General features: G+C 33.9%; 2 protein-coding genes across 2 annotated transcripts in view; one reads left to right on the plus strand and one right to left on the minus strand.

Annotated features, from left to right (window-relative positions):
• The window catches only part of LOC108907666, a 50,379-nt gene that overhangs the window by 11,055 nt on the left and 27,258 nt on the right, over positions 1-12,066 (plus strand). Inside the window, exons 2-3 of the mRNA XM_018711442.1 lie at positions 278-916; positions 3,917-4,208. Coding sequence (XP_018566958.1) covers positions 278-916; positions 3,917-4,208 — 931 coding nt within the window. The remainder of the gene's footprint in view (positions 1-277; positions 917-3,916; positions 4,209-12,066) is intronic.
• On the minus strand, positions 4,796-6,898 carry LOC108907667 (probable galactose-1-phosphate uridylyltransferase). Its single transcript, XM_018711443.1, has 2 exons — positions 6,718-6,898; positions 4,796-5,934 (listed from the first exon to the last, which is right to left on the minus strand). The coding sequence occupies exons 1-2, from the start codon at positions 6,734-6,736 to the stop codon at positions 4,910-4,912; spliced, it is 1,044 nt and encodes a 347-aa protein (XP_018566959.1). The 5' UTR covers positions 6,737-6,898; the 3' UTR covers positions 4,796-4,909.

The following is a 12,066-nucleotide window of genomic DNA, read 5'->3' on the forward strand; positions in this document are numbered from 1 at the left end:
CAAAGAACGTATATACATATAATATTAGTGTGTAACAAGTGTATAATTATTTTTTTTACTACCTAAAGATATTTTCTCGCACCATTTTCAGAAAAATAATACATTTTTCTAAAAAAGCATCTTAAATAACACAAAAAGCTATCGATAGCTAAGATTCTGTGGGGGCTACGAAAACCCTTACGCCCTCCCTGTTATCGATGAGCCTAGACCTAGGAATCTTCTTAAACTTTCTTAAACAATAGACAATTCTTAGACAATAATATTAGTCTGTTTTCAGGTTTAAAATACAATCTCAACAGGGAAGAACGGAGGACCCTCCTGGAAAGCTACGAGGACCCGACCTACGACCCGGACGACAAGCGATACCCTTGGCAAAACGACCCTTTGGAGGCCTACAGAGAGATCGACCTTCCCGAAATAATCCGCCAGCTCTACGGCAACGACTTCGAGAAGCCCCATTCGAGGCACATCAACCACCAGCCTCACTATGAAACTCCGAGACACCACTATGAGTTCGGGGAGGTGTACAAGCAGTTCAAAGACTCCAGCAAGCCCTACCACAAGGGTTACGGCTTAGGTATTCCCAACACGCAGATTCTGGATGACGTGAGGATGTACCCGCAAGAAGACGATTTCAGTTTTAAGAGCGAGGACGACGGTCAGAAGGTCTATGGTCAGCCTAGTTTGGAGGAGCAGGAGAGGATGTTGTCGATGGAGAAAATTGGTTTGAGTGACGGCGGAGAAGCTTCAGGAGGTGGCATGCACCACGAGTACAGAGAAACCAAGTTGACAAGCGAAGAGCAGTTTCCTTCCGGGCAATATAAGTATGCCAGAGTTGCTGATGATCCTTCTGAGTTTGCCTACCCGCCGTCTGATCCGAGGTTCTTCGGAAAACAAGATTCTACAACCAGTTTAGGTATTATTTTTTTATCAATATATTAATTACCTACAGTTACAGTTATAAACAGAATACAAGGTTGTGGGTATAACCGAGATTTTAAATTCCCATATGTGATACGTACCCTAATTTGCAAGAGAGACAGCAAAAACAAAAAAAAAATCGATTTTTGACGGTTTTTTCGATATATCTCGAAAAGTAATATAGCAATCGATATATTGAAAAATACGAATCGATAGGTGTTTCTAATAGCTACAACTTTCTCATTTACCTTTTTTCGATTGGAGTTCAAGTTTTTTTTTATTAGCGAAAAACCGTTTTTTGACATTTATAAATATTTTAGGTTAACTTCGCTGTTTATGCGACACAGGAAAAAACACTTTCTTAGAATTTTTTTCCTATATCACCATATTTTTTGTTTCCAGGTGGTATTTTTTGTAAATTTAACATTAGATCGTGACAGATTGATTGGACTATTGTGCCAAAAGTAGCTTAAAAAAACATTTTGCAAGCTGTCAAGAGATAAAAATACATTTCACAAGAGTATATATTACACTAGAAACACAATACTGTTTCAAATACAAATTTTTTCTCCGTGGAACTGTGTTATTTTCAATACCAACCGTACAAATTTAATAAATTGGTAAGCTTTAAGAAAGAGTGCACATAATTTTATTCTCTGTAACAAACTGGAAAGATCCGTAACAAAGTTTTAAGGGTACAATCTTGTTTTCTGCGGTCGCAATAGAAGTAAGAACTTTTTTGCGTGGCTTTTTTAAATTAACTGAATTCAATTTCAGTATAAGTAGCTTACCCTTATCCGAGTATAATATATTAAATTTAGGCGCAATACATTTACATAGATGATGTTTATACGTTCTTGAGTCTCTCTTAATTAAAAGGAATATTTTTCTACCACGACAGTAAACAAACATTACAAAGGTAAGTATCATTTATTGATGTGTTATACATAGATGAAATTGTTGTTAGAGTTTATAATTATAATTTTTAGGCATCAAGATTTTCCTTTTTAGGTGAGTTTGAGTCGTCGTCCAATGGAGTTACATATTAAACAACTTATTCTAGGTATTTTCTGAGTAAGTACAGAAAGAATCGGCCATATCGACCATTATTTATCATACTGTAGATAAAATTAGCTGTGGATAGGCCTTTCAGATAAGATATTAATTATTTACCGAAAGAATTATTATCCTGTGACACCCGTGATGCTTTTTATGTTTAATGCACCTCTAGTCTATGTTTTATAATCAATTTCTTTACATATAGGTGGTATAACATCTGTTTAAAATTTAATATGTGTTGATGCTAAAAAAGTGTATCTGTTTAAAAATGTTCAGAGATTGTTGTAACTGAATGTCATAAATAAAATTATGTGATTAAATACTTTATAAGTAAATTCAAAACTTTAAAATTTCTCAGAAAATCAATACAACTCTACGAATCAAAAATGGACTTTTTTTAAAAAAATACAAAAAGAGTATTTAATTAAAATTTTTGAGTGCTTTTTCTAGATAGATTTTTTTTCAAATACAACTTTTAGTTACTGTTTTCTATTTCAGGATAAATTTACAGTGAAGACCTAAGAATTGTCGTTGAGGACTAAATAGTGACCTTCAATATCGAGCACCGTCGTTTTAGCAAATTACAACACTTTTAAAAACCACTAAAATGGTACTAAAACTGATACAATGCATTTTTATTCATATTTCATAACTTTAGTATGCTACATGTACATTGTATGTAGTGACATTGACATTTTTAACACAACACAAATTCCACTGGGGATATTGGAGGTGCCTTGGTACTGTTTCAATTAAAAAAAAAATGTTAGCGGGAAAATCGATTACTTTCTCAGAACTACAAAAAACTTTGGGCTGTAGAATATAAAAACAGACTCATATGTATCAGTATCTAACAATGTGAGGTTTATTGATCAAATTTAGTTTTATTGTGCAGTATTGTGCATAAAAATAGATATTGTATATGGAAGAGAAGAAATTGTGAAAGGCAATCTCCGAAATATTTTCCTAAAAAGATAAAAGGGTGTACATATTTATTATAACTTTTTATTCTGATATACAGAAAATACATTTTAAAATAATTTTGGAAATATAAGAAAATTATTCTTATTGAGATAACCATTTCTTCACATGTTTTTTAACAAGAAAAAAAATGAAATTTATTTACATGCGAGTATGTAGTTATAATTTTTTCATTCCACTAGCATAATTAATATCGTATTTTAACTTTAAGTTATAATGAATTCAAATCAAGTAGCAATTAATTTCCCATCTCTGAAAATTTCTGATTTTAAAACGAAGGGAAACTTAAAATTTAAAATGTAAATGAAAGCACCTACCTGAAACGACTCAAACAACTTCCTTAAGTTATGCATAGAATTCTAAATTTATAATAAGGGAAGATTATAGTTCCTGGAACTTTTCCTTAAGACAAATCCCTTTTGTTATGGTTTCGTCGGTTGTGGGATGAATGTTGTTAAGTTAACTACTAATCAATTTCTGTTTCAGTCTTTATTTTTCAGCTAGGTAGGGTGCGCCAATCAAGTTTCTCACTGCCGTTTCATCTTCATACCCATAGATGGCGTTGCTATACAAAGAAACTTTCGATCGCGGAAACAAAAATACATCTATTGGTTTATCTGGACACAGCAATAAGAATCTTAACAGAACTGATGATGTATATTGAAATTTGGTCTAATTTTAGTAATTTTGTACATAAAATGTTCATCCAACTGATAAATTATGTTATGATACATTATTAAATCATCATTTATTAAAACATTGTAATATATTTCTAGCTACATATTCTTTTTTATTAACCCTAACATCTCGAAGACCAATATTCATTTAAGAAATTCATCTGAATTTTCTTTGCCACAGTTATTTAAAAAAAAATGGTTAAAAAATCTTTACTAAATAGTATTTGAGAAATGTTTACAACTAATTACACTGACTAACCAAATAAAACATTTTTCAGACTCGAAGGAGCAAAAAACCGAAAAACTGACCGACACGAACACCTCGGAGAATCCCTTCAAAGTGAAGCTGAGGAGCGACCAAGTCCTGAGGAGTGAGGGTAGGGGGCAAGTGGACAACTTGAGTTTTAAAAGCAACGGAGAACTGCTGTCTCGGAATGGGGTGGACGTGGTTGCGGTGAAGCCCAGCATGTCGGACGTCAATTCTGCTGGCGTTTACATTATCGCAATTGTAGCTGGAATCAGCGCAGCTGCCACGGTCGGACTGATCGCAGTCGCCATTGGATGGTACAAGTAAGTTAATTTGATTGCGTTGTTAGTTCTTTCTGTCACTTCAATTTAACTTCTCTTCACTCGAATGTGGTAGTGAGTGAGCTGTGGGCACAAATCCAGAAACAATCTAGATCGCGTAGTCCATTTTGTTGTCATATAATAAGATATTAAAATTTGTTTGCAAATTTCTACAGTTTGTGCTTGAAGTAATCAACGAATTGTTTCAGCATGGTGATGGTATAACCCATCTTTAATGATCATTGATATAAATTAAAAATGGATTGGTCTCAGAACTGAGCCTCGTGGTACACCCATCCTTACGAGGCACTACACTGCACAGCCAACTTTTTATGGCGACATAGTTATGAGTTCTAATATTAAGGAAAGGTTTTACCAAACCCCGTATACCATAAATTAACAATATTTGACGGAATCCAATATCCTACTAAGACCACAAAAGATGTCAATAGTGCACTGTCAAGCTCAATGAAGTTTTGGTGGTACTAATGTTAAAATGCAGACTTGTTTTGACTAAAACTTGTTTTTTTTTCAATTCATTTCAATCAAACCCACAGGCTGTATCGATAATAGTTGAAAAAGTATCGACATACAGATAAATAGACAATTTTTATTTAGCGGAAGTGTACATAAAATATTCACCTAATACTAAATAACAAAAATATTATTTAAAACATAATCCGTATTCCTTAAAATACAGTAAATTATAAAGAAAACCTCTTTTCTGGTTGTTCCCTCAACATCGCAGCGGCCTTCTCGACAGTTAGATCCCTTTGAGCCTGCGCTAGCACCTCATAACCAACCATGAACTTCTTCACAGTTGCCGATCGTAACAGTGGAGGGATATAGATCCCGTGGAAGGTCCAGTGTGGCTGACACTCTTCCAGTTTATCACCAGTGGGTGCCCCATGCCAACCCATGGAGTAGGGAAATTTGCATTTGAACAGGTTATCATACTTGACTACAACCGTCTGTAGAACCTGTGCCAAGGCCTCTTTCTGCCTATCATCCACGTCTGTGAAACGCTGGATTTGACGCTTTGGTAGTACCATGGTCTCGAAAGGCCAAACGGCCCAGTAGGGCACCACAACCACCCACTCGGAGTTCTCGTAAACGATCCTCTCTCGCTTCTGCAGCTCCTTCTCCACGTAGTCTTGAAGCATGGGCTTCTGGTATTTGTCATAGAACTTCCTCAAGTTAATATCCTTGATTCTAGGCTCGTTCGGTAAGAACGTGGACGCCCAGATCTGACAATGTGGATGGGGATTCGAGCAGCCCATCATGGTACCACGGTTTTCGAATATCTGGACCCAGGTGTATTCCCGCCCCAGTTCTTTCGCTTGCTTTATCCATTCGTCTATAACAGCCACTATTTCCTTAGTGGATAAGTTGTAAAAGTACACGTCAGTGTAAGGGTGGTAACATATCACCCTACATGTACCCTTGGCGGTTTTTGTTTGGAATAAAGGATCGTCGCTTTCGGCTGGTTCGGGACCTTCTTGAAGCAACGCCGGAAAGTCGTTTTCGAAGACGTAGGTCGATTCATACTTAGGAGTCACTTTCCCCGACGCTCGTGTGACACCAGGACACAAAGGATTCGTAGGGTCAAATCTGGGTACTTCTTCTGTTGGAGGTGTTTCTGTTTGGCCGCTCCATGGGCGTAGGCTTCGGTGTGGGGATACCAAAACCCATTCGTCTTTGAGTGGATTGTACCTCAAGTGCTGATGTTCTGAAAAGTTCGACATTGTAATATGTTCTAAATGAGTAAATAGCTTGTAATAGGAATTTAACGTTAGACCTTTGAAGATGTTTTTTGAACTAGTTTTTTAATCTTTTATCTGAGTCTTCAACACAGGAGACGAATCTATGATCATGTCTGTGCTGGATAGTGCTGCTGATAAACGATTTTCATTATATAATCTCGAATTCTCATGATTGTTCAATGTTTTCTTTAAAAAGTTCTAGGAACTATTTAATCGACTGTCTTTTTAAAAATAACTTAATCAAGATTCGATGTGTGATATGAAAACAGCAATGAACTTTTACACGCTTTGTTGAAGATTACATTTACATGCCAGTTCAATTTTATTAACACTCATTTATCAGTTTGCATTATGTAGTGAATAAATAACTAATTACACTTGTCTTTATCTAAACATCTGATAAAGTATATAAAAATATTGTTCCGCAAATGTGCTGTTATTTCTCGAAAACACTTATTCTACTTTTCCAGGGGATATTATCTGTACAAGTTGATAATGTTCCAAAACGTCGATTAGTTCATTTTGATTAGTAACAAAAAAGCAATATGTACGAATTTAATGCTAATAAAAAGAATTAAAAACATTTACTGCTACTCTATCTGCTAAATTAAAGGCAAATCACCGATCAAATATTCAGTGGAATGTCAACGAACTTTCAATGTAAGTGACATTTCTACTTGAAGCAAGAATGCGTATTAGATTTAAGTAAAATTTGACATGTAAGTGCAATATAACGTTTCTTCACTTACCATTTGGGTTAAATGTCATGTTCTCATTAACAAATTATTTGAGAGAGTTTAGTAGTAAATAACCAGGTCTGTCAAGTAGCTGTACTGTCTAACATCACGCGTTGATGCTTACTGCTCAAGCGTAACACTTGTACTAAGTAACAAGGTCACTGATAATCCACGATAAATTTAAAAACACCGTTCCTGGTCCTGCGCGTTCAATTGGTGCATTATAAACTAGAGCTGCAAGTTACATCACTTAAAATATATATTCTTTTGTTAATCAAAGTCATCTTCATAGTTATCGTCACATCTTATCGGTATCACGCTACTCTTGACATAATATTCTACATAAACTATCTAATTCAATAAAAATTCACAAGTACCTTTTGTAAAATTTGTAAAAGCGTGCAAATATATTTTTATATTTTCAAATTTGGTGTGGTGTTTATATTTGCACATGTGCATAATTTACTGTAAAATTTACAAATTTTTGTAGGTCAGTGACGTAGGAATGGGTATTGTACATCCTATACAAAGCGAAATATGGTTAGTGGAAGGGGACTTATTTTGGGGGGAATACTCGAATCTATGTACTTATTCAACGTCAAATAACGGAAAAAGGATTAATTTTACGTGTATAACGCTGTAAGAGTTTTTTGTAGTACCTACCCAAAAAGACCTTCAAAGTGAGCACTTATAAAAATTAATTAGAGCAAGGAGTTATCGTCAAAAACAGATGGGTTCCTCATATTTTTTAAGGAAAAATGAGCAGTAAACGCTGTACCATTTCGATCAGAATTAAAATTTATCGTAGACCCTTTACAATTAGTTTTGTTTTAGTGTTTTTCATAGGATCCTGAAGCTAGACCGGTTTAGAATGCGTATTTTTTTAATAATATACTGTAAAAATTGAAAACGTATTTTTCATTATTCAAAAAAAATTGCCTTATTTATATAATAACTCTGAAACCATGAAATATACGTAAAAAATGATAGACAACAAAAATGTAGCTTTGTTTTCAACAAATATTTTGCTTTTTTTATTCCTATAGCATAAAAAATAAAGGAGATATCGCCGCTTAGTGAAAAAACAACCGCTCTCGAGCCGTTCGATCCCTTCCCTTTAAAAAACGAAGGACTTAAAAGGTTTTATATGCAAACGATCTTACAACTCTTGAAATTATCTTTAAAATGCCTTTTTGTAGGATACTATAGCTTCAAAATTAACCGAGTTATGGTAAAAAACCAACGACATTTTTTCGGAGCAATATAGGCTTCCTCATTTTTATATATTATATATTATATTAGAATAAAATAAGTAAAAAAATTAGTGTGATTATTTATATGCAGCGTAGCAATTTTTTTATGATTGATTATATTTAAAAATTGATTATAATAAAAATATTTTACATTAATATTGGTAAAAGGGTAGTTTATAAGAGTTGAAAATGGCAAAAGTAGAATATTCTTTTTTAAATTATTGCACAATCATATCATTACAAGATTTAAAACGTAATTTTTTATAATTTTTTTAGCACAGGGGTGATTTATAAGGGTTGAAAAGTGTTATGAGATACAAATTCTTTCATAAGCAATGAGGGAATTTTTATTTTAAATAATTGCACCGTTAAAGCATTCCAAGCTTTTAAAAAGTAATTTTTTATCATTTTTGTCAATACAGGGGCGGTTTTTAGGGGTTGAAATGGAAAAATTCATTTATTAGCTATAAGGTAATTTTTATTTTAAATTATTACACGATATAATGATTCCAAATCTTTAAAAAGTAATTTTTTATCATTATTTTTTACATAGAGGTAGTTTTTAAAGGTTAAATAAAGGGTCGAAAAGATCAAATATATCATAAAACATGTTCGAGAACATGGAACATTATTTAATCTTTGTGCTTGAACAAGATTTTTATCAATAAAATGCTTAAAACTTTTTAAATTTTTTCAATTTTTTTCACTTAGGGGTAGTTTTTATCCCTAAAAAACAAAAAGCGTCAATCGGGCTTATGTTACTTTTGAACTTGAGCCAAAGATGAGCCTTATTCTAAATTTTCATGCAAATCCATGCAGTTTCAAAGAATTCGGAGGTTACAATAGATTTTCAACTTCAATGACTGTACTAAATAATCATTTGGGATTCATTTTTAGATTTCGTGGACAGTTTTGCATAAAAAAAGCTATACTTGTTGAAAATCTGTATAGGGTATCGTTTTACCCATGCTTTATAAGGCAATTCTGAATTATTTATTGAGTTCTATTTGTGGTTAAAGTTTGATTCACTCGAACTGAAGCACCCTGTATACTTTTTAATTCTTCCACTTTTCAGAACAAAGTTGTAAGTACTGAACATTATTAAAATTTCATTCCAACAACTTAAGAAATTACTTTCAAAAACAAACCCGCGCCTGTCTTTCTATGTAATTCTAAGGGTTTTGAATGTGCTTTAACACATTAATTTGTTAAATTGAAGCACTAAAGCGTCTCCAAAATAACAGTAACAATCTAGGCGTGATTTCGAGTCGAATAACCTCATTTTCCGTAGAAGTGAATTTTAATAAGTTAAAATTCTACCTTCGTAGCCTTAGTCAATTACTTTCCGAATTCTCCTTTTTTTTCCTTCTTCACTTCTCAGCATTCACGGACCCGTTATTGGCTAAATTCTCCTTTCTCAGGTCCCGGCGTATTTCCAGAAATACAAGCAACGTGTTGTCGTCTAAAATATCGCGAATTCCTTGTTCATCTACAGCTGGGGAATGCAATAAAGAGATATTAAACCGCTTATATCGAACTTTTGCGTCTCCCACAACGATAAGATTATAAGCGCTCTATTAGGATACGCGAAAATTAATGGTTTACCTCTCAGAAGACTCTCAGAGTAACCGCTCTCAATTTTCTCGTAACGACCATTTTTTTTAAATCAAACAAATATTAAAAAAAATGCATGGTTATAGATAAAAAACACCGGGTTTACGGTTAATATTTTTCTTATGAAGCGGACGCCACACCTGTGGAAAACTTCGATCTTGCCCAATTTCCAGTGACCACCCGAAGAGTAAAATAATCGGAAAATTTGGTCCAGTCCTAGCGAAATTGAATCCCGATGTTGAGGTTTAAGCCTTAATACATTTTTCTTCGCCCACGCTTATCGTATCCATTGTCCACGCTCGCAATATGAAACATTCGAAAAAAAAATTGCAAATGTCTGGAATCTCAGTTTCAACGACTCATAATTCCATGGCGGAAGGCCGCATGAAAAATGGCAGACGAGTAAGTGAAAGGGGGTAGAAGGATGCTAATTTATCACGGCAATAATAAAATGAAGCGTGTATTTTTCAAGTCTCGGGAGTAATTAAACTGTCTCTAGGCTTCTAAGGCGGCGCTCAATCACTTCCTCTAGAAAATCCGAGCGAAAAGGAACAGACCGATTTAATTTAAAGTACAGCGTATCGTGAAGGTAATGTTTTGAAACGTGGACAAAAAAGTACCTTCAACCGGAACTTTTAAAAAGATATTATTTTGAGCTGAAAAGTAAATTATTGCAATGTACTGCATGTTTAAATCTCGAACAGTGGCAACAATCCTTTGTTTTTACACCTCTTCATAGGGGACCATCTAGCCGGGTGTCTTGGCCGGTGTATTTCGATCTGCCGAGGTAAGCATCACGGACGCAGGCTGGAATTTGGATGGGTGACCTAAGGCAGGCTCAGGGACGTGGCTGTGGCAGCCTACCAGAGACCTGGGTCGAGCAACACTTTCCGCATGCGTGTGGTCCCCGATAAATGGTAATGAGAACAGAGCAAAGAAAATCTCTGTTGCCACCCGTGTAGTAAATAGAATAATTTGAAGAAAATTACTCGACTAATGAAGGAGGGTGTACAAGGGGCCTAATAAGGCCTATGTGCCGCGGTGGAAAAACAATTGCACCACCCTCCGACATACATACATACATACATACATACATACACCTCTTCTTCAACTTCAGTGTTTTTTTACTAATTTCATTCTTGGAATAGTAAAATTATCTATTGTAGTATTCAGTATGTAACATCCACAATATACCTTCCTTCACTATTTGCTGTATCGCATTAAATTTACTAGATATAAATCATGCCAAATCATGCCAATAATCTGTAAACCAAAACTTCTATAACGTACTTCTGTATAGCCCTAAAACTTCTAGAAACTTACCAATTACACGTATCAAGTTTCTGAATATATTAGTCTTAAATGAAGCAGCTTATTTAATGTTTAAATATACCAATTCGCCTTTGATATATGCGGTTGCTTATGTGTATGATCCAGAAAGTTTTGTATACCTCCCAGTATTTTCGAGTATTCAGTTGGAAACCCATACGGTTTTGTTCAAATGTCATTAGGTAAGATCTTAGCAGAGATAAATCCCCAGAGCTAGAATTAGAAAATGGTTAAGATTATTGCAAGATACTAACTGAAACTCGTTATCTTTTAAATTTGATTTCGCCCTGAAAGTTTGGAACGATTCAGTCACACCTACTCCCAGAGCAATTTCAAGTTGCATAATTAAATTTTGTTCAAGAATAATATCGCTAAACATTATCAAATTAAAACAACTAATCTGAATCTTCTAAAGCAATTAATTTCGACCTAACACTGATTAGCTCAAGGATCATTGACAGCCAGACTAAATAAAATCTCGCAGTTATTAAACATAGTGGAGTCAAGATAGATTTTGACTTCGCGAAAATTACTGGATGATAGAACTTTTTATTTTTCGCTTTGTAAAGTTGTCAGAAACAACATATAAAAAGTTGCCAACTGTAGAGTGTACGCTAAATTGTTTATTTAACAAATTAGTTGCAAAATTACAGTTTTTGCAAAATATATAAAAAGATATAATTTAAAAAAAAATTAACTGCGCCATTCGAAAGAATACAAAATTTTACATAAAAAATGTTAATAAAGTTTTTTTCTAAAATGCGAATTGAAGGCTGTAGAATTTTTTTTCTAACGTACAAAAAATGAGACGGGCGGCCCCGAGCGCGCTACACTAAACTTGTTATAGCTTTTGATCTAATTGATCAAATCGACCTCACAAAAATTTAAATGAAAGAAGAGTCATCCGGCTATTAAAATTTTATGTCTTTAAACTTGAGAAAAAAAATATATAGTACGTATACAAAGTTACGTCATTCTATAATTTTGTACAATAATAATAAAATAGCTGTCATTCTTTTAATTTTTAAAATCAATATCTAACTTTCACAGACTTCAAATGACGATTGAAACAGTGAGCGATATGGAAAAAATCTTAAAAATTTAATTTAAAAAATATTGAGCCCAACATATTCAATAATTTTAAAAAATCACAAATTTGACTTTT

This window comes from Anoplophora glabripennis, unplaced genomic scaffold, assembly GCF_000390285.2.
Source record: "Anoplophora glabripennis isolate ALB-LARVAE unplaced genomic scaffold, Agla_2.0 scaffold51, whole genome shotgun sequence".
Classification (NCBI taxonomy): domain Eukaryota; kingdom Metazoa; phylum Arthropoda; class Insecta; order Coleoptera; family Cerambycidae; genus Anoplophora; species Anoplophora glabripennis.